We start from the raw sequence: 27687 nt of genomic DNA, 5'->3' as shown, positions 1-27687 counted from the left end.
CTTCACGTAAAGCCACATATAAAGAAGCCTTAAAAAAATACCACTACAGTTGTAAAACTGCTAAAGCAGACTACACAAGGAAAACTGTGACTGATGCACAAAACTGCCCAAAGGTGCTATTCTCTGTTGTCAAAAAATTGACTGGTGCTAACTCGATCCCTCCTCCCCCGGCACTTGATGGCACTCAGTGTCAGTCCTTAGCGGATTACTTCATAGATAAAGTTGATCTTATCTATGAAAATTTCACTACACCTCCAGGTACTATGTACACTGCCCTTGACATAGTCCAAAAATTGGAAAACAATGACACTGATGCAGTAGTCACTACTTGGCAGCCCTTAGACGCCATTTCTTTCCTCTCCTGTTTAAATAGTGTGAGATCGGGCTCCCCACAGGACGCTCTCCCGGCCAAAATATTAAAACAATTAGACCCCCTCACTCATCCCCCCATCATTAAATTACTCAACGCTTCTCTGAGCGAGGCCCATGTCCCACAACCTTGGAAACACGCCATGGTTGTACCGTTATTAAAAAAACAGGGTGCAGATCCTTCAAATCCTGCTAACTTTCGCCCTATATCTTTGTTGCCAATTTTCTCAAAGATATTGGAGAGACATATAAATTCTCAGCTCTCCAAACTGGTTGAAAACACTGGATTTCTCCATCCTTCTCAGTCGGGCTTTCGGCCTAGGCACTCAACCGAGACAGCCCTCCTGGGGGTGACAGAGAGTCTTAGGCACGGTGTCGATCAGGGAAACACCATGGCGCTCATCCTGCTGGATTTGAGCGCAGCTTTCGACACCGTGTCACATTCCATCCTCATTGACTCTCTGAAATCTCTAGGTGTGGCAGGCCAGGCCTTGGCCTGGCTGGCGTCTTTCCTTAGTGACCGAAGCTTCCAAGTGTTTTCTTCTAAAGCTGCCTCCGCCATTTGTCCTTCCACCCGTGGCGTCCCCCAGGGCTCAATTCTTAGCCCTTTATTATTTAATATTTATGTTAAACCCTTGGCAACCATAGTCGAACAAGCTGGGCTAACCCTGTTTTCCTACGCAGATGACACCCAGATTGTCTTCTCCTTGTCAGGGAGAGACGTAAACAACATCTCCGCACTCAAGTCGGGCCTCACTCTTGTGGCCGACTGGATGCGGAGAAATTGTCTCAAACTGAATGGGGAGAAGACCGAGGTGGTCATTCTGGGACAGAACAAACATCTTTGGGGTCCTCGCCATTGGCCCATCGAACTGGGAAAAGCGCCTACACCATCTACGGCAGTTCGTAACCTGGGCGTCATTACTGACGACAGGCTAACTATGAGACAACAGGCTACTAAGGTCTCAGCCATCTGCTTTTCAACCTTGCGATGGCTTCACAAGATTTTGTGGATGCTCCCCCTCTCCTCTCGCAGAACTGTAGTCCAGGCACTTGTAACATCACGCCTGGACTATGGCAACATTCTCTATTTGGGCGCAGATAAAGCTACTATACATGTGCTGCAGGTGGTGCAAAATGCGGCCGCGCGCCTGCTAAAGAATGTCCCCAGACGCACCTCAGCCACTGCCGCTTTGCGTGACCTCCATTGGTTGAGCATCCCAGAACGCGTTAAATTCAAGGCACTCTGCTATATGTTCAAGGCTAAGCAGGGTAGCGCCCCAGTATATGTTCAGGGGCTGGTAAAACCCTATAGACCCCTGCGCTCATTAAGGTCATCGGACATTGGCAATTTCACAGTACCAAGATGGAAGCTGGCAAAAATGGGAGGCCGCTCCTTTTCCACTCTTGGTCCTAAATACTGGAACTCCCTCCCATTGGCATTAAAATCTGAGACCAACTTACTCCGCTTCCGTAAGGCTTTGAAGACCCTGCTCTTTACTAAGCGTGACCAATAGTCGGCAGAGGCCTTAAGTCAAGGTGATTTTCTCTTTTCTTCTACAGTCTATCCCTGGCGCCGGGAAACCCATTGTGGGTAGCTGTGCGCGGTACAAGCTTAAATAAATAAATAAATAAATAAAAATAAATTTCAAAAAGTAGACAATTAGTGCAATTTCTGAACAGTTCAATGTTCTCGTATGTAGAAAAACAATATTGCGGTTGAACAGGTAAGTACAACACATACAATTCCAATCTTCGGGACCAGAGATCAGGTGAGTACCAAAACTGCACACCCAGCTGCACTGGGGCGGCCGGGTGCAGAGGTCAAAATCGGAGATCGACCCAATGAGTTTCAGTGGAGACTGGGGGTGCTCGAAGCCACACTACTTGCAGGTAAGTAAAAAAGTTGCAGGGTCAAGCTTTGAGGGATATGTCAAGCACGGGGGCCACAAAGCAGCATCAAACATACACCACCAGCGGCACAGGGGTGGCCGGGTGCAGGGTGTGGTGCCCAGTGCTTTTCAGTGAGGATTCTGCTTTCAACAAAGGCTGCAGGCGTTGCACCGGAGGATGCAGGAGGAAGACCAATGACAGCAGAGGTAAGTGGAGATGTAGAGGATCGCTGGGCCACGGTCGATTCAGCTCACCAAGGCGCAGGAGCTTCTGGTGCAGGGTTGTGTTCAGACGTCGGTCTTTTTACGAGAGCCCGTTGTGGTCAAGTGGAGCCTCTGGATTCAGACTGCAGGCATCGTTGTTGAGTGAAGGAGGGGTCAGCCAATGCTGGACTTGAGGTCTGGATCGCTGAAGAACCTGTTCTGGGTCGGTGGGCCACCTGGACACAAGCTGTAGGCATCGGGTGCAGAGTGGGCAGGACTTGTGGATCCACAGGGCACTGGAGTCCTTTGTGTTGGATTCTTTCGTCAGAACCACTGTTCTCTGGAGTTCTGGTCTTTTTCAAAGTTCAGGCCGTCTTACTGGGGTTTCTGGAAGTCTCTGGCTGCAGGACAGGCGTCTTCTTCTTGCAGTGTCTTGGAAGGTGGAGGCAAGCAAGTCTGTTGTCTTCAGGCTTCACTGCACGGCATCTTCATTCATCTTTCTTCTTAGGTTGAAGGTAACTGAGTTCTACGTCTGGGGGATCCACCTATATATTATATGTAGGGAGTCGTAGGTAGGGCCAATGGGCACCTTACTAGGGGATACTACACCCACTATTATGCCACCATTCTGTGGGAGGGAGCATAGACGTAACCCTGATTTGAGGAGTCCCCATCTTCAAGATGGAGAGGACTGAAAAATGTGCTTAACTTCACCTCCTCCACCTTTGTGGTGGAGTTGACCATGGGGGGGCACCTCCTAGCCTTTCTAAGTTTTTCTAAGTTTTCCCTCCCAAACTGTTACTGCAACAGAACCCCATTTTCTCACACACTTGTTTTGGTACTTCAGTGCCCAGCCCTGGAAACATGCCTCCTACTATTCTCACTGTGTATTTTCAGTTTTCTTGCTCACAGGATCGTTATTTTGCTCTTCTGTTGGTGAACTGGTGTCCAATACTGCTTTATTCTTGAGGGTATAGTTGCATTATTTTTCCTGCACATTGTGTTGTACTCCTCGTACACTATATTCCTGGCTCCAGCTAACTGAGGTTTACCACCATAGCAGAAAGATTGCTCCTTCATTATGGAATTGGTTCTGGCAGGGGAGAGGTTTTCTCTTCAGGTGTTAAATAATGTTTTCCCTATCTTGTTGCAGGTTTTGTGGATATGTGTGTCAAACATATCTCTTCACCGAAGACTGGAGCAAAGGCCAAAATTGAGCACAATTACATGGGTGGCATTGACTCCGACCTGGGAGAGGCCATGACCGAGTGCGATCCTGATGTAAGAGAACCTTTGGTAGTAAAAGGGTGAGGGTTAGGTATCCACCTTGGGCAGCTGTCCTATGTGGCTATATGGGAAACTCTCACAACTGAATGTCCATGAATAATGCATATACTTCCAGAGATGAAACGGACCAAACCGTGGTTAGAATGTTTTTTTAATATGGAAGCACCAATTCTTCTGATATAGGGATTTGGGTGGGTTGGGCCTCAGTAATAATTTCTATTTCCATCACTCTGTCATACATTGAAACCAAAGATGTAGGTGTCCCAGGCACTAAAACCGGCACCAGTTCCTTCTGAGATGTGATAACATTTTAGCAAGGGTTTAAAAAAGATCATTAGGTGATTTTGTTTTTAATTCTTTGCTTTTTTGTTAGGGTCCCTTGATGTGTCACACAACGAAGATGTACAGTACAGATGATGGAGTGCAATTTCATGCTTTTGGCAGAGTGCTGAGTGGCACAATCCATGCTGGACAGCCAGTGAAGGTGCTTGGTGAGAATTACACCCTGGAAGATGAAGAAGACTCCCAGATCTGCACTGTGGGTCGGCTCTGGATCTCGGTAGCTAGGTAGGATTACACTTGTTTTTATGACAACATTAAATAACTGTGTATGTACACTGCCAACATCTTCTTTTGGTTGTTTAGGTTGTTTCTTTGTTATAGTTGTTTGTGATCAGTGTACATTTGCTACTACACCGTTATAGCTTCCTTTTATAATTCTACTAAACTGTAGAGTCTCTGAGTAGGCATGACTGGTATGAGTATAGCATCTCACGTCATACAGCAGTCTATTCTTCAAGACCCCAACAGTATATCTGAAGCGTCGGTTTGTAGTCTTTCATCCTTTGTCTGGGTTGCACTGGATAGTTCGGCATGAAGGCGCTGTACATATAGATCAACCCTTTCAAAGTAAAAATGACTGTCAAGTAAATGTTTGTTTTATAATGAATCAAACAACCTACTTATGTAAATCATGATCATATCAGATTACAAAAGAAAAAATATCACAGATGATTTGCAGATGCTCGTAGGAGAACTCAGTTGTTGGTTATTTTATTGTGTTGTGAATCTCTTTCTTGTGACCAGTAGCCACTTCCTGTCCCTGATTACTGTTTTGTGGTTAGTCACAAATGACCACACGCTTATCCCCGGCAAAGGAGGACCCAAATATTTTGCTACATAGTTATCTTGCAAGGATTAGGGTGCCATCCCAAGCGATTTCCATCAAATCCAGTGTTATACATACATAGCTTAAACTTAAAAACTTGATTACTTTTGTTCAAGAATGGTTTTTTTTGGTCAGTAATGTCTAAATATGCCTTACTGAAGATGGACTACCCTTACAGCTGTGATTGTGGAGGTGTACCTCCACTTTTGCTCCAACCAGAATAATAACATGATGATGATCATTTATTTGCCTGACATCTGTATCTGATAGAGACATCTAGCCGCAGATTCCTTAACTTAGAACATCCCCAGGCGTCAGACTGGATCTGGAAAAAAATGTGCAGCAGCACCTCTGCACACCAGGGGACAGCGCCACACGACCCCGCCCTGACGTCATCCACGTACGTGACGTCAGCGAAGTCATATAAGTCCCTCCTGGCGTGCTGACATCAGTTTCCTTCCTTCGCGCGTGCAACGCGGATCCGGAGTGAGCGGTTCCTCTGGCCTGTTCTCAGGCCTTGTCGACGCTTCGCGTCGGAACAGTGTGCGATGCCTCCGGACTTTAAAACTTGTAATTCCTGTTCGCGACAATTGTCCGCGACGAACCCGCATCTTATTTGTATGTGGTGTCTGGGCGAGCACCATGACTCCACGGACTGCGAGGCATGCCAACACCTGAAGCCCAAATCTCGGCGCAAGTGCCGTATGAAGCGTCTCACCGCGCAGTTGTCCAGGTCGGAGTCGTCTCTCCCCCTGGCTTCTTCAACAGCAGGTCCCTCCCGCTGTCGTTCAGCCTCCGGGGCCGCCGTTCGCCACTTGGTAAGTCAAGGCGTTTGTCGCCAAGGTCTTTGACCTCCCCTTCTTCTCCTGTTGTCAGGAGCTCTGGTTCCCGGAACGTTCTGGACGTACGCTCCAAGCAGTCGCCCTACCCACCCTTTCCGGGTGTGGGGATGACTCTGGCCCAAATGGAGGCATACGCCGCAGCTTTGCAGGCCTCCCTTGGGCCCTCTCCCGTCCCTGGGGCTTCCTTGGGGCCTCTGCTTCTTGTGGGCTCTCCGACGGGCTCGCCGATGGGTTCATCCTCGGCGCCAATTGAGCCTCTACCCCCCAGGGACGTAGGAGATGTGGTACCATTAGGGCACAGCCTAGTTGGGTCCCCCCCTCCGGTCCACGTGGAGTCGTTAGGGCGCGGCCCGCCAGGGTCCCCCTCTACGACCCACGGTGCCTCCGCCGCCCCGCATAGCCCTGCTGGGTTCCCTGTGGCGCCGCAGGTGGTTGCCGGTGCTCATAGCCTTGCTCTGAGCACACCCCAGGCTCCCGGTCAGACGGTCGCCTGTCCGGGGTCGGCGCCGGGGGCTCGCCTCCTCGGCTCGGCCTCCATTGCTTTCTCCGGAGTTGGAGCCTGTTCATATGCCCCGGGCCGGGCAGGCAGCCGCCTGTCCGGAGCCGGGGTCGGTGCTGTACCGGCGACGGAGACTCACCTCCAAGGCTCCGCCCCTGCTCCTTTCCCCAGAGTCGGAGCCTAGCATGGATAAGGTGGAGTCGGCGCCGGGCCAGCGCCGAAAGCCTGCCTCGCCGGCTCCGGCGTCTGCTCCTGCCTCGGAAGGGGAGCTTAACATAGTCTCGGCGTCATATGGTGCCGAGCGCAGAATTATTGACTCTTCGCTAGAGGCCACAGGAGGGAGTTCAGCGCCGTCTTCTCGTCCACCATCTCGGACGTACTGTAGCCTGTGCTCCCCTTGGAATTTGAGCTTCCTCGGAAGCTCCCAGATCCGGCAGGCTCTTCGCCTCCCCCAGATCCGACAGGCTCTTCGCCTCCCCCAGATCCGGCAGGCTTTTCGCCTCCCCCAGATCCGGCAGGCTCTTCCCTTCCCCAGGAGCAACGTCAGGATCCTGCTTCTTCAATTGTACTCCCTCTGGAACATTGGTCACACCCTCACTGTCTGGGGAGGGTCAGTTTACAACCCTCCCCCACTGATGAGTTGTTGTCCCCTCCACGGAGGGATACCGAGGCCGGTGCTGCTTTTGTAAGGGTGGTCTCACTGGCCACCCGCATTTTGAGCATGCAACCCCCTTCTGTCCCCTTATCTGCCGACCCCCTTGCTTGAGGTCCTTCATCGGGGGTCCGGGACTGTGGAGCCTCTTCTACCCTTTGAGGCTTCCCTTTATGATACCCTTTTTTTAGGTACCTGAGTCAGCCGGCTTCAGGCGATCTGGTGGCTCGTTCAGTGTTGCACCGCCACCATCCAGCTCCACATAATTTGGTCTGTCTTTTTGTACACCCTGATGTGCAAGGGTTTGTGTTGCAGACTGCTTTCCCCTCCCTGCCTCCTCTAATGCTTCCTCCCTCTCAGGAGTCCCGATGGCAAGAGTCATGGGGCAGGAACGTCTTTGCCTCCACTAGTGCGGCCCTAAGATCCTTGACTACAATGTGTGTTTTGGCACGGGCTACTTCTGCACTGTGGCACTCTGCAGAGTCTGCTTTCGGTCACCTCTGAAGGTGCTCAGGTTGATCTCCTTCGCCACCTCCGTGATGGCCGTGACCTTGCCAAATTCACAATCCGCTCCGCTTTAGATACTGCAGATTCTTAGGGACGTGCTATGGCGTGCTATGTTGCCTTAAGGCGTCACGCTTGGTTACGCGACAGTGTCTTCCCCGAAAATATCCGGGAGTGACTGGTTGACTTACCCATTGATGGGATTTTGCTGTTTGATGCTCACGCCGAGTCGGCGGTTCATCAGCTCCTTGCGGGCTTTCGTCCCCCCACTTAGGTCGTCTTAGACCTTTCTTCCATGCTGATACTTTTTCATTTCACATCCTTTAGCTGCGCTCTGTGTTTTACATGGCCTTACATCTTCTTTTCCTGTAGTCAAGGGTGATTACCCTTTTATTGGCATCCCTTCGATGCGTTTTGCTTTGGGCTGCCAGTTGCTCCGTGTTCCACAGATTGCGGTGTTTGGTCCTCTGACTGTGGTGTTGAGCCAGTGGCTCAGCTCGGTAATGTCATACGGCACGGAACTCATGTTCACGGGTTTGGTTCATTACTGCGCTCTTTTGGCTAGGCTTATTGCCCTAACCGGTTTTCCCCGTAGTTTGGGGTCTGTATACTCCATGTGGGGTACTGGTATGCTATTATATATCCTTGCTTATCCTACCTGGGCCTGGAGATCCTGCGTGTTCCATGCGTCACTTGGTGATCTGTTATACGGCGTTCTATGTTTTTCCTTGGTTCCATATTCTGGCGCCATGGTTATCCTGCCTGTTGCCCGTTCCACCTCCTTGGGAGGTTTCTTGCTCTCCTCTTCAAAAACGGCTCCTACCTTACTGTACTAGGTATGCTCCAGTATGGACATATTCATGCTCCTGTCTTATTCTGTCTCTACATATTTATACATTTATGTATACGTGCAGGTTGCTTTGGTATTCCTCCTCCTACATCGCCACCTCTTATCAGTGTTGCAATGTTTGGGGGAGCTTTTCTGCCTTGTTGCAAGTTGCCCGTAGGGTCGTCCATGCTTCCGCTTACTGGGGTGATTTCCGAATTTGACAAATGCTCCCCTTTTGGTGTTCCATACCGTATGTGCCTTTTCTGGAGTGTTTGGTCTTTTATTCTAAGGCTCCTTCTATTTGTTAACGCTATGCCTGCGGGACAGCTCTTGTGATGGCCGTGGTCCTTGACTACTGACTGCAAGTCTATATTGTGGGTTGTTTCTCACTTTAGCTTCATACTGCCCGGTCAGGCACTCTCCAGCTTTTTGTGTAAGCCACTTTAAGGTCTCTGTGGCCGTTGCCTGCTCCATGTTTCTACCTGCTTCAGCGGGTTTCACATTCATGCAATTTGCTCATATTTCCCCTTTTTGGGATAGGGTGTGCACTTGGCGTGTTTCTTATCCCGCCGCCTATTCCAATCATGTTGCTGAAGTTCTAGCTCTTGCTTTGGGCTTTTGGCACCTGTTCCTTCAGCCTTCCTTCTATAGGCTAGTCTGTTAGGCTCTGGTTGCATCTCTTCTGGTTCTTTTGAACTGAAGGCGGTGTCCTGATTGTGCTCCATTAAGCGGAGAGTGGTCTTTCTTTCTTTCTCCCTTTCTTTGCTCTGGTATATGGCTCAAGCCAAGCTACCTGCCCCCTTTTTAGGTCTCGTCTGAGGCAGTGCATGTGCTGCTCGGAGACATTTTGTAAGCGGGTTTTCGCAGGCTTTTGGTGGCCTGAAGCTTGTGTGCGTGTGCACGGGCGCAGCCGCCATCTGTCTTTCCTCCTGTCACCGTCTGGACCGCGATCCGTTTCACTTTCGCGCGCGCGCACACAACTCCCTTTCATGGTCGCACGTCACAAACATTACCGGCTTGTTTCATACTGCACTTCAGCCCACAATTGTTGTTGCCGCTAAACGCTCTAATTGAAATGAGGTAATATTTCCCTAACTATCAGTAATCCGCTATCGACCTCGGAATGATGAAAAGCAGATTTGGTATTATCTTTCGAACTTGTCAGCCAAGAGCATTCAATTTCACAGGCCTCTTAAGTACTTGGCGGCTCCGCTGGTTTTGCTTGATTTAACCAGCTTTATTTGACAAGAAACCTGTCCCAGAGACTGATGGACAGAGATTAATTCCTGTTCACTGCAGGCTGCTTCAAAGTCTCAGCAGTCAGGATGCAAATATCAAAATAAAAGCCGAAAGAACAATTATTATTTAGGAAGAGCAGCGGGCAGGAAGCTCTCTATACAGGAGAGTTATTATTCGATCTAACAGTTTTCAGTAGTTTCTGAGACAGCAGTGCTATCGCTATGGTAACAACAACATTAAGGAAGTCAGCAGCAGGATTCCATCGATCAGGGCGTCAGACCTCAGAGACGCCACGTGCTGTCAGTAACCATTAAGACAGCACAGTAATCCACAAGTAATTACCTACTGACTATCTCAGCCAGCAGTATTGACTTGTTTGCAATGCCTATTGATTTCGATAAACCCGAGTTAACTGCCACTGCTGCGGACAGCGCGCTCTCTCTCTCGCCTTTCTCTGACTGTTTTTCTCTCCTCTCTCCCCTCTTTTCCTCATTCTCTCTGATCTCATCCATTGACACTCATTCTCTACCTCTCAATCAATCGGTTTTTCTACCCCCTCCCTTCTGCCCTCTATCTTCCATCAGTTCTCATGTTCATACCACTTTAATTTTGCTTCTTACTTCATCACACCTCTCCCTCCTTCTTTGTTTGTCTCGTCCATCCTAGCTGGCCCTACCCGCTCATTTCTCTCTCATCTCTTTTTCTCCCCTATTGTCTTTGTCTTCTGGGCGCTGTATTTTCCTTTCTTCTCCAATTACTGTATTTGCTCTGGCTCACTCACCTTTCCTTTATCTAACTTCCTCTAGCTCCTCTCAATCTCGCACTGCCCCACCCCAACTCTGTTGTCTTCTCTCTTTCCGTTTCTTCCTTCTTCTATTCCTTCACTTTGTTCTTTTTCTACCTCTCATTTTGCTTTCTTGTCCCTCCTTCTCCCTCTCAACTCTGTCATCTTGCACCCCCCTGTGTTTTAATTCCTCTTCACAGCCGCGCTTGATATCTTTGCTCAGAGACTGACGTGCTCGAATCACTCTCTTCATCACGCTTGTCTGAGCCCCCCTCGCTCCACGACGCCGTCCCCCGGGTCTCACTGGAATGGAGGACGCGGCGTCGCTCTCATGTGCTCTTTATAAAATGGCTGACAGCGTGGTGACGGACGCCTCATTACTGGCTTAATAAATCGGCGCGGTTCTCATTCTGCTTTCTGGTCCGCCTCCGCCGGGGTAAAGGAAGGATTCCAGCGCGTGCCAGAGATGGAGGCCTCTCCAGGGAATGGGACGTGTTCAAGGCGCGGACGAGAGGGGGGAAGCTGAGAAGAGTCGAGTAGACAGGAGGGGCTCTTGGAAAGTGCAAGTGTTGATGCAAGATTGCTTTTTTTTAATAAACAGAAGTGATGTTGCATAATAGAGGAACAGCAGCAAAACAAAAGATCTAAACCTTGGGCGCCGGCGTGCCACTACAGCACTCGACCACACAAGAATATAACTTTAGCACCACCACAAAATCAAATAGTTAGAGCAAAGATACATCCATTACATAATTCAAGGGTCGGGCAACCTAAAATGTATTGGTTGTTTAACACTCCAAAGACACTCTGCAAACCTAGCATAGGGTGACCAACTGGCATTGGTGCAAATTCAGGACGGTGAGTGTAAAAATTCAGGACAAAGGGTCAAAATTCAGGACACTAATTCAGGACAGGAGATCAAAATTCAGGACAAAGCTTCAGGACAATAGGTAAATTTTACAGACACATCAGAGGAGGTCGCGCAATAGTGTATAAGTAAGCCCAGCCATATCCAAACATATTCAACCATTTGCAAACCTATCCATCATGTATCCTTCCATCTATCATTTCACTCATCCATCCCTTCATCCATCCTTTCACTCATCTATCCATCCATCCATCCTTTCACCCTATCCATCTGTACACTCATCCATCCACTCTTCTACCATCCATACATTCACTCATCCATCCAGCCATGTACCCTTTCACCCATCCAGCCATCATTCACTTACTCATCCATCCATCCATCCACTCATCCTTCCACCCATCCACCCTTTCAGTCATCCATCCATCCTCCCTTTCTCTCTCCACCGACCCTTTCACTTAGCCATCCTTCCTTCCTTCCATCCACCCACCCATCCATCTACTCATCCACTCATGAATCCATCCATTGACCCGATCACTCATCCATCCTTTCTCTCATCCATTTATCCTTTCACTCCTTCACTCATCTATTCATCCTTTTGTCCATCTACCCTCCCTTTCACTCACTCATCCATCCTTACATCCACCCTTTCACTCATCCGTCCATCCATTCACCCTTGCACTTATCCATCCATCATTTCACTCATCCATCCACCCACTCACTCATCATCCACCTTTTCACTCATCCATCCTTTCACTCATCAATCCACCCTTTTACCCATCCAGCTACCCTTCCACCCATACATCCAGCTATTTACCTTTTCTCTCATCCATCCTTCCACTCACTCATCAATCCATCCATCCTCTCTCATTATCCATCTATTCAATCTTTCATTCGTCCATTCACCCTTTCACTAATTCATCAATCCATCCATCATTTCACTCATCCATCCACCCACTCACTCATCATCCACCTTTTCACTCATCCATCTTTTCACTCATCAATCCACCCTTTTACCCATCCAGCTTCCCTTCCACCCATACATCCATCTATTTACCCTTTCTCTCATCCATCCTTCCACTCACTCATCAATCCATCCATCCTCTCTCATTATCCATCTATTCAATCTTTCATTCATCCATTCACCCTTTCACTAATTCATCCAGCCATCCACCCATCCCTTCACTTACTCACTCACCGTTTCATATTAATTTTGAACTGAACCTTTTTGAGAAGAGGCCCATCAAGAACTTCACCCTCGCTGCAGGAGCCATTCCAAGACTGGGACAGAAGCCACCCAGGGCGGAGACAGGATCCACCACAGGGGGGGGACAGGAGCCATCACAGGGGGGACAGGAGCCATCACAGGCGGAGGGGGGGACAGGAGCCACCACAGGGGGGGGACAGGAGCCATCACATGCGGAGGGGGGGGGACAGGAGCCACCACATGGGGGGACAGAAGCCATCACTGGGGGAGGGGGGGGCAGGAGCCATCACAGGAGGGGGAACAGGATCCACCAGGGTGGGCACAGGGGTGGGCATGCAGTATTAAAGTATGATCTTGGCCCCTCCAGGGTGGGGTAGGGCTCCACACCCCCTCCTGGACAAGGCAACGAGAAGACAGGCTCTCTTTCCAAAATGTTAGTTTTGCCATCCCCCACTGTGATGTACAGTACTTAAAGGCGATACTCCAAGAGAACTGATTTAACGGATTGTCCTCCAGACTTTGTTAATCAGTGTGGGTGCGATTGTGCCATTTCTTTATCTAATTACATTATAGACTGCATGTTTGAAGAACCGAGGTTTGCTTACAATTTAGTGACAGTAATTAAGCTCTGTGAAGAGAGCCACGTGCTGCCTGGGGGTAATCAGGGCCGGTTCTACGATTTTTGGGGCACTGGGCAGGAAGGAATGTGTGAGGCCCCTCCAAATTGCAGAGACTTGAGCATTCAGGGCTGTTTGCATCTGAATAGATGCCCCTGCGCCTGAAGCCGCAGCCCCTCCCTCTCATTCACCTTCAAGCACCTTTTAACAGCTCATCAAGGGCTGAAGGTGTGAGGGTTGCCATCCCGCTGTGCCTCTCCAATGCTGCTGGGGATCTGAGCTTTGGTACTGCATCGGAGACTGTTAAACCCGACCTCAACAGCATCGGAGTCAAGAAGGGAGGTGGGTGGAAGCTGTGCCGCCATTTAGGGTGGTGTGACCGGTGCCCGGTTAAAATTACGGACAAATGGCGTCCGTTAAAGAATCCTTCACGGACAACGGACAGACGGCCGAAATTACGGACTGTCCGTGAAATTTACGGACGGTTGGTCACCCTAACCTAGCATGGGGTTTAAGCCGCACTTGCACCAAAACATGGGTTTCCTAGTGTCTACAGGAGCCCAGCCCACAACAGGCTGCACACTGGTTGCTACGAGAATCACAGGGCCTACAAGAAAAACATACGTTAAAATCCTTTAGGCACTGGATTACATATAAACAAAGATGGTAATTCTTCAACCTGTCTGCTAGCAGGACTCAAGTGATTAACGAGCGAAAATGTTTGCACATTACATAATCTGTGAGGTGCTACATGGTATTTTAGATGATATGTTTTCACTTCTTCACCTTGAGCGCTTTTGTCATGAGTAAAAACACAAAAGGAGAAGTGGAGCGCCCTGGACTTTCCACATTTCTGGATAGTAGGTGGGCTTCCCAACGTCAGTACAAAGCTGTGAATCCAATGGACGCGTTTCCATCATCATTTCACCACCGTGAGATCACATTTTAGAGGTGCCATAATGAAACCCCTCATTGCCTGTGATTGAAAAAGGGGTGGGTGTGGCGTCTAAACATTAATAATAAATGCCATGTTAACAAGCAGATTCCTTAACGCCCACCCAGCCTCCCGTTCTGCGAGGGCCTTGCCAAGTGGGGTTCTCCGCTGATCCCCCCTGTTACGGTTGGCATTGGTCTTTTCTCTCATAGTTGCGTTCCTTTGAGACTTGCCATAATACCATTAACTCCCTCTCAAGGGTTTCTGTCACAATTCTACTGTTGCCTCCCTCTCAGAGGTTTCTTATCTGTAGAATGAGGCCTTTTCGATAGTCCTTCACCAGGAGATTCCGCTTCCTTTTCTTCTTCTCCTGCTGTCTTCCGCCTTCTCTGTTGACTCCGGGTTCTGGGCTCGTCTACAGTAGTCTTCTTTGGGGCTCTGTTCGTCACTGTTTCAGACCTCCGTTACTACAGGGGCAGTGCCAGACTTTTCATTCCTGCGGTGGACTGTTCTCTCTCTGCTCCGTTCTTGCTGGACGGCACAGTTCTGCATGGTACTGACAGTCTATTTTTGTCTGTTATTCTGCATGGTACTAACAGTCCGTTTCTGTCTGTTGAGATGTTCTTCCCTTCTTACACTAGGGAAGGGTCTTCGCTTAGCTTGCGAGGTTCTTTCTCACAGCTCTTTCACCTTAGGTAGGTAGTGTCTAATTCTGTCCTTTACGATGGTGTCTGCACCATCCTCCTTCTTTATTCTCGGATTTTCATCCATCGCACACTGTTCCCATGTTTCACAGTTTTTTTATTGGTGCCTCCGCGTTGTGTCATGGAAACGTTTCTCCGAAAAAAACTGATGTCAGCTTGCCGGGAGGGACTTATATGACCTCGCTGACCTCACGTACGTGGACGACGTCAGGGCGGGGTCGTGTGGCGCCGTCCCCCGACGCGCAGAGGTGCTGCTGCACATTTTTTTCCAGATCCAGTCTGACGCCTGGGAATATTCTAAGTTAAGGAATCTGCGGCTAGACAACGTCTCTACCAGATACATTGTGTTGGACTTGGCCCTTCTGGCAGGTTCACCCCTGCTTTTACTGGTGACCTGGTGGTAGTGATTTTTGGTTTCTGCGCACTTTACCGCTGTGTCCCAGGGTAAAGTGCGTGCGTGTAGTGAGGTTGGCCTGCCCTCCCATAGGAATGCATGGGGGAATGTATGTGTCCCTGGTGGTTCCTGATGCGTGGGGAGTGCAGGGCCGAGTTTGGTATGTGCAGACTCGTGTGATTCAATGCTGCGCGATGATGTGTGCGGTGTCTATGTAGCTAGTGGGGAAGTGCCACTTCTAGACGCTGGCATAAATGTGCAGTGACTGCCTGGCGCGTGATTGGCTGGCTGAGGTCATGTGATGGGCTAGGGAATCCCCAGTCTCAGAAGGAGTCACCCAGTGGTGAATGGGGAGATCAGCAGCCAGATGGGTGGGAGGAGTACACCTAGGACCTGAATAGGGCTGGGCTTTCCCCACACAATGCTGGCTCCGCCCCCTGTGGTGCGACTGATGACCCTGGCCTGCTCTCTGAATAGGGAGAGGGGCTGAGCAAAACAAAGTGCTCAGGAACCAGTTGTAACTGGTTCGCCCCTCCCCTGCACCTTGAAACAAAGGTAAACCTGTGTATAAGAAGGGGCTGTGACCCCATGTAAAATGTTCTCTTTCTGATCCTAACTTGAGGGGGGCCTGCTGCTGCTGGGCGCCAGGAGAGACCGCCACTGGGGACTGCCTCCCTGCTGGAGGGCCCTGTGAGCTGGCCCCTGGGCCCAGTCTTTTCCCCTCTGCATCTGAAGACTTTTTCCTGGAAGACTTTCCCTGAACCTAGCGCCTGGGAGCGCTTTTGGGCAGACCTTGAGGAGCAGCGTTTGTTTTCCCTGCAGCCTGGAGCTGCGATCCATTCAAAAAGGGAATCCCCGGCGTAGAGGATTCCCCCCCGCATTTCCGATTAGTTTCGGCGGGAGCCCACCCCGCCGTCGTATTCCTTGTCGCGGGTGCCACCCCGCATTGCCGTGATCGTTGGCGGGTGCCCACCCCGCTTATTTTGGTGTTTAAACTACGGGTGCCTACCCCGCGGTATTGCCGCCCCAAGGAGTAACTTTGTCGTGAAAGCGGGTGCCCACCCCGCATTGGTTCTACCTCCGACCGGGAGCCCACCCCGTGAAGGAAATCACCGCCGCAGCCGAGCTTCAGCTGGAAGTCAGGCAGCCCTTGCAGGACGTGGGCGGGACTTGAACAGGAAGCGGACGGGAGCCTACCCCGCGCTCCTGTGCCCAAGGACGACCTGGAAGCCGACGGGAGCCCACCCCGTGCTCCGGTGCAGCCAGGAGAAGTGAGCCGGCAGTGGAGTCCAGGCGGGAGCCCACCCCGCACTGGACTGCAACCAACGGAGGCGAGGCCTCCAGGCCGAAGCAGAGTCGGGCCGCCGCAGCGCGCCCCAGAGGGAAGACGGAGGAGCCGTGTCTGCCCCCAGCTCCCGCCGCGAGGGAAGTGCTTTCAGGAGGGCCGAAAGCGGACAAGTACCGCCCGGTGAGTGGAGGGGTAGAACGGGTACCTTGTTTTTGAGTTTGGCAGCATTGCTTGATTCAGAGCACGAGTGAGGCTCCAATGGGGTCCCGCATTGTGTGTTGTAGAGCGCCTGACGCTCCACCGAAGGGGGCAGTGCTTCTCGAGCCTGTGAGGCTCCAACGTGGGCCGCAGTGTTGTGCAGAGCCCCGAGTAGAGGCTCCAATGCGGGGCGCATTATTGTTTAGAGCCTGCGAGTCTCAGGGGGCATTTCTTGTTGTTTGAGCCCACGAGGCTCCAACGTCATACGAGGTCATTTTCCTCTGGTGCTACGAGCGGCCCCGGAAGGCAGCGGGCCGCTCCAATGTGAGTGGGGGCATTCCTTGTTAAGAGCCCAGAGGGGCTCAGGGGACAGTCACTTGGCCGAGCCTGCAAGGCTCCAGCGTTGGTCCCATCATTGTTTTACAGCTGCCCAGCACTTCGTGGGCAGCTGCTCCGTTTAGGCCCCTGACACTGGGACACAGGGCGTCCTAGCCCCAACAAGGCCAGTTGGCCTAGGGACAGTTATCTTGTGTGGTGCCCTCACCTAGGGTACCTGATTATTGTTTCCGGTGTACTTTTGCGCCTGCGCAATGCCTCAATGCTATGTTTCTTTCTAGCTGTGCCTATGCGTAGGAGAGGGTTTTTCCTGGTATAGGTTATGCTGATGTGTTCATGATTCCCTGCGTAATATTTTCCTAAGGTGGTTAGGGTTGCGTAGGTGGTACTTACCTGTTACCAGTGGTTACTGGTTGTGCGCTACATTTTATAATTGGTGCTACAGTGATTGTATGTGCTATGTTCTAAAGTGTTATTCCTACAAAGTGCGTATTCCTGAAAGTGGTCCATGAGGCCCTGTCCCATGTAAATAGTCCCCTGTAAATTCTGCCCGTGCCTGTTGGCATAATGTAAAGTGTGTGTTTTTATCTAATGTGTTTTGGTATAATACAAAGGCTATTTTTATATAATACCTTGTGTGGAGTTTCTTTTGTGGTGGGCCTTGGGTGTTGTTGCTGGGTGCGCGCGCAAACGCTTTACACATTGCCTCTGGGATAAGCCTGACTGCTCGTGCCAAGCTACCAAGGGGGTGAGCAGGGGTTATCTTTGGCGTGTAACTCCCCAGCCCTGACTAGAGTGGTGGTTTCTGCCTGGCTTTGGCGCAAGCCGTAGCCAACCAGAAATCCCATTTCTAACACATTGTTACCAAAGGTAAGTAACTCGTACGATCTGCACCTACCCATCGAGTTTATCATTTGCAGTACAGGCTAGCCATTTTCAGTGCAGCACAGAAGGATGTCTCCCTACAGTGCTACACACAGTACTAAGCACTGCACAACTCCAGTTAACATCTGCTTCAGTGCAGTTCTGTGCAGCTCAGTACTTTTAAGTACAATACCACAACATGCACACTTCACTACCATTCCTGTGCATGGGAAGATCGCCTGTTGAGAGGTCCTGTCTAAAGGTTTGCGTGAGCTCAGCCAGTCCTGGCATAGTCAGAGCCATTTATGCAGCAGGTGCAGTGGCACCGGGAGAGGAACCTTAGGGGCCCATTGAACCCTGATGGACTGGCAAACCCAATAGGTTTCACCTATGATCTGCTGGCCCTGTCAATTTTTTTAGACATATTCAACAGCTGTGGCGGCTGCTGTTCAACATGGCTTAAAGTAAACAAAAAGAGCTCTATGATGCGGACACCGTTGACCACATCATAGCGCTTTTATTTTCTTTACATACAGCCGTGTTGCACAGCAGCCCGCACTGCTGTGCAACGGGCCAAAAAAATATTGACAAAGCCAATAGATGTTGCGTAGCAGAAACCTATCCGCTTTGACAAAGCTTGTTTATTCAATTGCTAGTTAGCTTAACGGTGGCAATTTTCCATCTACACCCCTAGTTGAAGTGGGGTGGCGAAGTGAGCTAAAGAACGATGATGAATTCAGCCCGGACTGGGGTGAGTGTCTGAAAATTATCAACACTCTGTCCATCATCTCCTTGTGTTTGCTTTGTTAACGCGTAGCGGGCATTTTTTGCTTGCTCGCGGCCCTCAACGTCAAGTTGGCGACCGCGAGCGAGCAAAATAGCATCCCGGCGAGACTTTTTCCTCGTTCGTGATCAGCAACATCAAGTTGCCGATCGCAAGCATGGAAAATAAACCTCCCGGCGAGATTCTCAACGCGGGGAGGTCAGGTTTCTCATTGCGAGAGGTCGCGTATGCTTGCGATGAAAAACTACCAGTCCGCGTTGAGAAAGCTGTCGCTCGAGTACAAATTACTCGAGCGGCAGAAAATGACCGCTTGCACTGTGCAAGATGCCGTTTGCAATGATTGCACAGTGCGGACAAGCATCCGGCACTGTGCAATCAGCGCGAACAGCATTTTGCACAGTGCACTATGCAGTTCGCGTAGCTTGCGTAGTGCACTTTGCGTAGCTACGCGTAGCACTACTACAAGAACTACGCCCAGGGTTAAGCATAATCTTTTAAAGCCTGCCTTACTAAGGTCATCACTCCATTTGAATAAACCAGAAATACAGATTTTTGGAGCTACTCAAGACATTTTGGCTAATACATGGCGGTCTAGTCAGCTAGGAGTCATGCATGCACTGTCCACCGTGAGGAACTTGGTGTTCAAATTTGACTCTGATCTCTGCTTTTGACCTCCATTCCTGGCAGGTGCTGCCACCTGGTTTATGTTACTGCGATCTTAAAAAAAGACTCTTGACATCCTCCCTACCAACACTTTTACATTTATTGTCTGTTGCTTATTGCAGACAGAGTGAATTATGCCAATTCCCTTTATCTTGGTCTACCCCACGGTCTCACTTACCCCCTCCAGGTTGTCCAAAACGCAGCAGCCATGCTCATTCTTAGGAGCCCCATCACCAGACAATGGCACAACACCTAAAAATGCTTCATGGCCCCTAGTGCCTATAGGAAGCTGGCACTTTGCATGTTATCCCGCTAGGTGGTTATATCGTGCAGAGTCCAGAAGTGTATAAGGCTCAATGTAAACCCAAAGTGTTCTATCTGTGGCAGTGTGGCCAAGCAGCCTTAGGCCTAACACAGAGAGGTGTAAGACATTTGTTATACACACATTGACCAATAAATGAATGACTCGCAACTCAAAATGGAGATCCACACCAATTTTATCAAAATATGCTTCTCTGAAGTTTTATTTTAAGACCAAAATGTACGCAAAAAGGTAAGTACCTTTTTCAGGAAAAATACTTTGCACTTTAAAAAGTGGAAACTTTGTGCGATTTTCAAGTTTTGCAATGTTAACCTATGGAAAGAAAACATTAATGCAGTTTTTCAAGTAAGTGTATGACTTACAGATTCAGTCTTCAGGGTTTCAGCTCAACACCAGGTAAGGTTCAAATTGCACCAAAGCTGTGGCACGGGGGCGGCCGGGTGCAGAGGTAAGATTCGGGGGCGGTGCCCAATGTTAATAAAGAATGAGGGTACTCAGTCGTGCTCTTCACAGGTGAGTAAAGCGGTTTCAGGGGCGATCTCCTTGCGTTCAGGGGTTGATCTCCTTACGTTCAGGTTAGTACCGGGGGGGCCACGAGGCAGCACCATACTTAAAACCCTCAGCAACACGGGGGCGGCCGGTTGCAGCGTGCCAACACAGCGTTTGACGCCCAATGCAATCCAATGAGGTAGATTGAGTTTGAAGAGAGGCTGCAGACTCCGTCCAGGAGGCCAAATGAAGAAAACCGACAGCTGCCCTGGTAATTATACATGCTAGGGGATGTAGGGTCACTGTCGATCAGGATCCCCAAGGCCCAAGGTCTTTTTGTGCAGGGGTTCTTCGGCATGTGAAAACTCTTACCGGGCAGGTCGCGGTCAGGAGGAGTCTTTAGGTTTAGGATGCAGGCGTCAAGGTGAAGTCCGGCAGCGGTCAGCCCATGGTGGACTTGTGCTCCGAAGCGCTGGGGAACCTTCACAGGACTGGTGGGCCACTTGGACTCGGCCGTGGGCATCTGGTGCAGAGGTGGATCCGGAAGTTAGTTTGCGGTTCCTCAGGGCAGAGTTCTTTTCCTTTGTGGATGGTGTCTTCTGGACAAGTACGCTGTCCATGGGAGATTTAGAGTCTTTATCCAATGCAGGCTGTCCTCCCAGGGCTTTGGAAGTCACTGGGCCTGGAGGACGAGTCATCTTTTTGTACCAGGGGCGTAAGGCAGCAGACAGGCGGGCAAAGTGTCAGTCACTGGTCCTTCTTTACTCATACTGGTGTGGCTCTTCGGTGTCTGGGCTTTTCAGGTCGTCATAAATCTGATTTCAGGGTCTGGGGTGCCAACTAAATACTAGATTTAGGGGCATTACATGGGGGTTACAGGTAGGGACCAATGGGTTCCTTAGCACGGATATCTACACCCTCTATTATGCCACCCTCCTATGGAAGAGGGCTGGTCCTAGCCCTGATTGGATAAGTCCCACCATCTTCAACTGGTGGGCACTGAAAAATCTGCTTCCCTTCGGCTTCAACACCTGAGGGGTGGATTTTGGCAAAGAGGGGCACCCCTCTCTTATTCTCACTTAGTTTTCCCACCGGTTCTCCTGCCAAAAGTGGGGTTTGAAATAGAGGGTTGCCATCTGCTGCTAGCATCAGAGGCTGGGGTAGCCTTAAAAAGGCTGCAAGGTATTTGAAGCTTCCCTCTCGAGCACTATGCCTTTCTGGGGGAGGAGGTGTGACACCTCTACCCAGGATGGGTTTTGTTTCTGGCCTCAGAGCAGGGGCTTTCAACCCAGGGGTCCAGAAACATGTTTGGTGGTGGCAGACTGCCTCAAGCCAGTTTGAGACCACACCAGGGTTGGTAGGTTTTCAGGGGCACCTCTGTGGTGCCCTTTGGGAACATGTTTCAATAAATCCAACACTGGCATTTATGTGGGTTTTTTGAGAGGAGTTGTTTGGTACCAAACACTCCTGGATTTAGTAAAGCCATCATGGTGCTGGGGAAGTCGAGTTGTAGAGTTTCCAGCCCATGTAGTCTCTGGCACTTACAATATTAGGAATATACTTAAATATTGTAGGGGTTTATCTGTGCATGCCGATATGCCCACACCTGAGATATAGTGCACCCTGCCTAAGGGCTTGTATGGCCTGCTAGAGGGGTGACTTACCCATACCTTAGGCCCCTTTGACATGGCACACAGGCAGTCAGCCATGTTGCCTATGTTGCTTTTCTCTGCACCAAGGAATGCAGGCTACAGTGGCAGTTTGCTTGACCTTAGTAAGGGGGTCCCTAGGGGATCCTCTTCAGTTCCAGTGCCCTATGTATCAAGGGCAACATTTCCTAGGGACTTACAGGGAGGTCTGAAGTGGCCAATTTTGGTACAGTTTTAGGAAAAGCACACTGATACTGGGAACCTGAACAGTAGGGTCCCAGTACACTTCAGTCAAAGTTGCATCGAAAGCCAGGCAAAAAGTGTGTGGGCGGGGTACTACAACAGAAACCCACTTTCCTACAGTGCCTAAAATATTTCATTTTGAAACTCTTTGACTGTCACGTCCCGGCGCAATTTGGGGCGGGGACCACACAGGAGGTGAGCGGGAGCGAGTAATGCCGGGACATTGGTGGGATGGACTACATTTCCCAGAAGTCGGTGAGGGGCGTCTCCTACCGTCCCTCGGACTTCCTTCTTAAGCTCCGCCCTGGGACAGCTCGGGGCTTGTCAATCCCGTTCCTTCGTGCTACCGCGTTTGACCTGCCGTCCTCGAGTCACGCTCCTCGTGTCCCGCTGACATCCTGCAAAACCCGTCCTATTCCCGGAGCAGCCCCGCTGAGCCCCGAACCAGAGTAATTTCCACACGCGCTGAGGCGCGCAACATTGTATCGTTTCATCCTGCTCCGACAGGGTGTTCCCCGGCGAGCCGCTTGAAAGGCAGACGCGCAACATTGTATCGTTGCATCCTAGTTCGACAGGGTGTTCCTCGGCGAGCCGCTTGAAAGGCTCGGATCCCGTTTTTTGTTGTTTACTTACCAACCCCCCAGGGGGGGGCTCTAAGAGCCGTTTGTTTTAGGCTCAGATTTGATTTACTTTGCTTTCACTCTCCACAGTAACAGGAACTTCTCCATTGGGATTCGCTATTGGGTGAGACGGCTGTCTCTCTCTCTTCTTGGTTTCTGTCTAATTCGACACGTAAGCGGATCTCTCTCCTTGATGTTCCTGCTCTAGGGAACCACAGTCCATCAGAGCTAAGTACTTTCCTTACATGTATTTCAGAAGGAGTCTAGTTCGCATGTCATGTGATGTGAAGAGGGACACGCTTCTTGAGGTGGTTAGATTAGCCCTGGACTAAGAGAAACCTGTATCCGGCACTTGTAAGTGGGGGGGTTGTTGTCAGTAACCTTAGACCCCATTCTTCCTGACTGCTGGTAATGCATAGAGTGTGTTCTCCTTATTTCTCACTGCAGGGACCACGGGGTGTATACAGTGGAAGTCCCAGAGCCTGACTGAAGTCTGTTACCTGTCCACTGCAAGTGAATTGCTGGTTTACCTTTCTTGTTTCTTTTGTCCCTTTTTCCCTTCCCCTGATGGGGAGTGGTCCGGCGAGGGTACTATTTATATACTCCCGGGCGGCTCCGCAGTGGGGGCAGGGTTCCCTTTCATCTTTCATCGCTCCTGCTGTATCCGGCTTGAAGGTTAGTGGTAATCTGCTAACAGTCTGACAGATTGACAAGCCCACGGTTACTTACAGCCTGAGCGATGGAGACCTCTACCATCCTTTCTTCAGTCTTAGAAACTATGACCGCCTTACGTATAGAGGTAGACGCATTCAGGGGCGAGAACCTTCTGTTACGGAACGAGTTGGGTTCCCTAAGACAGGAGGTAACAGGGCTTTCAAGAGCTCCACCTACGGGGGGAAGAGGGGGAGGTTCCTATATTAGGGATTGGACCCTGCCCCCACCTACTACTTCTCACACTTCTACCAGGGTTAACCCCCCAGCCCAGAATAGGGGAGTCCCGGGGGCAGATACCCCTACCGTACATGTTCTTCAACCAAGCCATCTACCCCTTGCTCCGCCAGAGCGATTCACAGGAGACCCTAAGAAATTCGGCATCTTCCTGGGCCAATGTAAGCTGCACTTTATGTGCAAACCTGCAGTGTTCCCCTCCGACCAGGCCAAAACTGCATTTATAATGTCCTACCTGGGAGGCAACGCTGCCAGCTGGTCTCTGCCTTTGATAGAGAGAGATGACCCGGTCCTGTACAATTACAATGAATTTTGCTCGGAGCTGAGTAAGTTGTTCGACAGAAAGGCGCATCACTTATCTCTGGATCGAGAGTTCATCACTCTTAAGCAAGGATCCCAGGATCTCCTCGCCTATATCACTAGCTTCAACAGACTCCTCGTTGAGACCAATTGGCCAGTGGAAAAAAGGACCTCCATGTTTTACCAAGGACTCAAGGGAGAACTTAAAGACGTCCTAGCACAAGTGGTGCACATGCCAGACAACTGTGAAGAATTAATCGACCTTACCGTTCAATTAGACCATCGACTCCAAGAACGCAAAGGAGACCGGTACCGACCGGAGACACGGGCTTACTTACCTCGACCTAGGCCTCTGGTAGAAGACCGCTCGTCTGCCCCAGAGGGACCAGAACCCATGCAAGTGGGGGGAATAAGAGGACCTCTTAGCCTAGAAGAGCGAGACAAACCAAGAAAACAGCGGTTGTGCCTGTACTGTGGTAAACCCGGACATTTCATAAAGGAATGCAAGACCCGGGCTCGATTCACGACCAAAGGCACTCCAGGGAGCCAAGCCCTACCGGTTGTCGACTACGCGGCAGGGGATGCGGGAAACTAAACCTCTCAAACAAGACTGAGACCCCTTGTTTGAGACCCTGGGAGGAAGCGGTCTCTTCGACTGTGGCTAATACCACTCTCACCGTGGTGGCTCACATAAACCTGTGCGTATCACTGGAGTTGCCATCTGGAGACGCGGTTATGGTACATGCCTTGTTGGATTGTGGGGCTACCGGCAATTTCATTGACCAGCAGTTCGCCCACAGCATCGGGATCCCGTGTGAAAAGAAACAGAATCCGGAACATGTTAAGGCGGTGGATGGTTCTGCTCTAACGTCTGGGTTGATACGGTTCCATACGCAGAAGGTCCTGATGCAAGTAGGGAGTCATCACTATGAGTTCATCCAATTTGATCTGATTGACGCCCCCCACTTCAATCTCATTCTAGGGATGCCATGGCTAACTTATCATGATCCCTTGGTACGGTGGGCGGCTCGTACAGTATCCATGAATTCAGTTTTCTGCGAACAGCATTGTACCAAGGACCTGATTAAACCAACGGGAGACCAAACTCCTGCGGGGTTACTCATTAAGGGAGTGAGCAGTAAAACTGTATGCTGTGCCTCTACATTGCCGGAAGAGTACCGACAATTCCAGTCTGTCTTCAGCCAGAAAGAGGCAGGGAAGCTTCCCCCGCACAGAAGTTACGACTGCGTGATAGACCTCGAACCAGGAGCCCTTATACCATGCAGTCGAGTGTATGCCTTGACAGAAGCAGAAACCCAGTACTTGCGACAATATCTTGACGACTTGTTGGCCTCTGGTTTCATTCGCCCTTCTACCTCCCCAGCTTCATCACCGCTTTTTTTTATCCCTAAAAAGGAAGGAGGATTAAGGGCTTGTATAGACTATAGAGCCCTCAACAGAGTAACCATCAAAAACAGGTACCCCTTACCCCTGATACCTGTCCTCTTGGATCAACTGAAAGGAGCCAAATTCTACACGAAACTATACCTAAGGGGGCATACCATCTTGTGCGGGTGCGTAGCGGGGATGAATGGAAGACGGCCTTCCGGACAAAGTTTGGGCTTTATGAGTACCAGGTCACGCCCTTCGGTCTCTGCAAAGCACCCGCCGCCTTCCAGTACTTCATGGACGAGGTACTACGAGGACTATTGGACGTCTCCTGTATCGTCTACATAGATGATATTCTCATTTACTCCTCATCTATGGAAGAACACATACGCCACGTGTCGGAGGTGTTGAATCGTCTACAACGCTTTGCCCTATACGCCAAGTTGGAGAAATGCCTCTTTCATGCCACTGAAGTGGAATTTTTAGGATACATTATAGGCCCCAACGGGTTGTGTATGGACAGCAAAAAGATCCAAGCTATAGTCCAGTGGGAATCTCCGCCTAACGTAAAAGCCCTCCAGAGCTTTCTAGGGTTTGCTAACTTTTACCGGAGGTTCATTAAGGAGTTTTCCCGTGTCATCCAGCCTTTAACTCACTTACTGAAGAAAGGAGTTAAATTTTTGTGGACCGAAGCAACAGAACAAGCATTCCAGACCCTCAAGAAAAGCTTTACTCAGGCTCCTGTGCTAAGGCATCCCGACACATCGCTACCTTTCGTTCTGGAGACGGACGCCTCCCATTATGCCATCGGGGGTATTCTCTCTCAACGCCATCCTAGCACCGGACAATTGCATCCTGTGGCGTATTATTCAAAAAAGCTAACTGCATGCGAGGTCAACTACAGTATCATGGACAAAGAACTGTTGGCTATAAAAAGAGCATGCGAAGAGTGGAGGCACTACCTCCTGGGAGCCAAGCATACCGTTGAAATATTTACAGACCATCGTAATTTATTATTTCTGAAAACGGCAAGGGCACTAACACCTAGACAACTCCGTTGGTCGCTGTTCTTTTCAGATTTTTGACTTCGTCATCAAATACCGTCCAGGACCTCAAAACGGTAAGGCTGATGCCTTATCGAGACCTGTCTCTGTACCTGAAACCAATCTTCTAGATCGAGACCCGCCTGCGATCCTGCAAGGAGCCTCTTTCCCTGATTCTCTGTTGGCCTCCGTCACCACCCTCGAGTTTTTGGACAAGGTGAAGGAGCAATTAGAAGATATGGATATCAAAGCATGGATCAAAGAAGACCCCGATCACCGTAAAAGCAGTAACGACCTTCTGTATCATGATGATCAGTTGTACATACCAAATAGCCCTTTGCAAATGCAAGCCCTCCACTGGATTCATGATTCCACATTGGGAGGACATCAAGGCATACAAAAGACTATCAAAGCCATGAAAAGATATTTCTGGTGGGAAACCTTGCCCGCAGATACCACCACCTATGTCTCTGAGTGCGCTATTTGTACACAAGGGAAAGCACAACATCAAAAACCAAGTGGGTTGCTACAAATCATTCCCGTACCCCCAACACCCTGGCATATGCTGTCCATGGACTTCATAGTGGACATGCCTACCAGTATGGGACATAACACTATACTGGTCGTGATAGATCACTTGACAAAAATGGGACATTTCATTGCACTATCTAAATTACCCTCCTCCGCCGAACTGGCCCAGGTGTTTTTGCAACACCTCGTACGAGCTCATGGCATCCCGGCGGTGCTCATAACGGACAGAGGGACCCAGTTCACTTCAAGATTCTGGAAAGCATTATGTGACATCATGAAAGTGGACGCTCGCCTCTCGTCTAGCTACCACCCGCAGACAGACGGAAAAACAGAGAGGCTGAACCAAACACTCGAGCAATACCTTAGATGTTTCACATTACAACATGAAGAAGAGTGGACTAGGCTTCTGTGGATGGCCGAGTTCGCTTACAATAATGCCGAACACTCTTCCCTAGGATGTTCCCCTTTCTTTTGCCTAAATGGGTACCACCCTAATATGTTGCCCTTTGAGAAACCTGCACAGTCCAAACACCCCACCATACACGAGCACCATGCACATCTCCGTAGCGTGTTACAGGAGGCAAAAACACAGCTTAGTAAGGCCCAACTCCGAGATAAGCAATATGCTGACAAAAGACGCACCCCAGAACCTTCCTATGGGGTGGGAGACAAGGTATGGCTTAACACCAGGCACTTGAGACTGAAAGGGAATTCGAGACTACGACCAAAGTTCGTAGGACCCTATGTGGTAGAGAGAGTGATAAATCCTGTAGCCATTAAATTGCGACTCCCTTCTTCCTGGCGTATCCATCCAGTCTTTCATGTGTCCTTACTGCGACCCTGCCTTCCTCAAACCAGATTGCTACAAAAACCCCAACCACTAACCATAGAAGGGGAGGAGGAATACGAAGTGAAGCGTATCCTTGACTCTAAGATCATTCGGGGAAGGATTCATTATTTGATTGATTGGAAGGGATACGGCCCTGAAGACCGGTCCTGGGAACCCAAGACCAATCTTCACTGTCCAGAC

At 50.1% G+C, this 27687-nt stretch overlaps 1 protein-coding gene across 4 annotated transcripts in view; it reads left to right on the top strand.

Moving 5' to 3' along the window:
• The window catches only part of EFTUD2 (elongation factor Tu GTP binding domain containing 2), a 208733-nt gene that overhangs the window by 132536 nt on the left and 48510 nt on the right, over window positions 1-27687 (top strand). For all 4 annotated transcript variants that reach the window (XM_085609831.1, XM_085609851.1, XM_085609863.1 and 1 more), the window contains exons 15-16: window positions 3619-3746; window positions 4126-4319. In XM_085609831.1, coding sequence (XP_085465957.1) covers window positions 3619-3746; window positions 4126-4319 — 322 coding nt within the window. The remainder of the gene's footprint in view (window positions 1-3618; window positions 3747-4125; window positions 4320-27687) is intronic.

The sequence above is a fragment of the Triturus cristatus genome, chromosome 1_1 (genome assembly GCF_964204655.1).
Source record: "Triturus cristatus chromosome 1_1, aTriCri1.1, whole genome shotgun sequence".
Classification (NCBI taxonomy): Eukaryota; Metazoa; Chordata; class Amphibia; order Caudata; family Salamandridae; genus Triturus; species Triturus cristatus.
The sequence above is the reverse complement of the archived record's forward strand: the minus strand, read 5'-3'. Positions and strand labels throughout refer to the sequence as shown.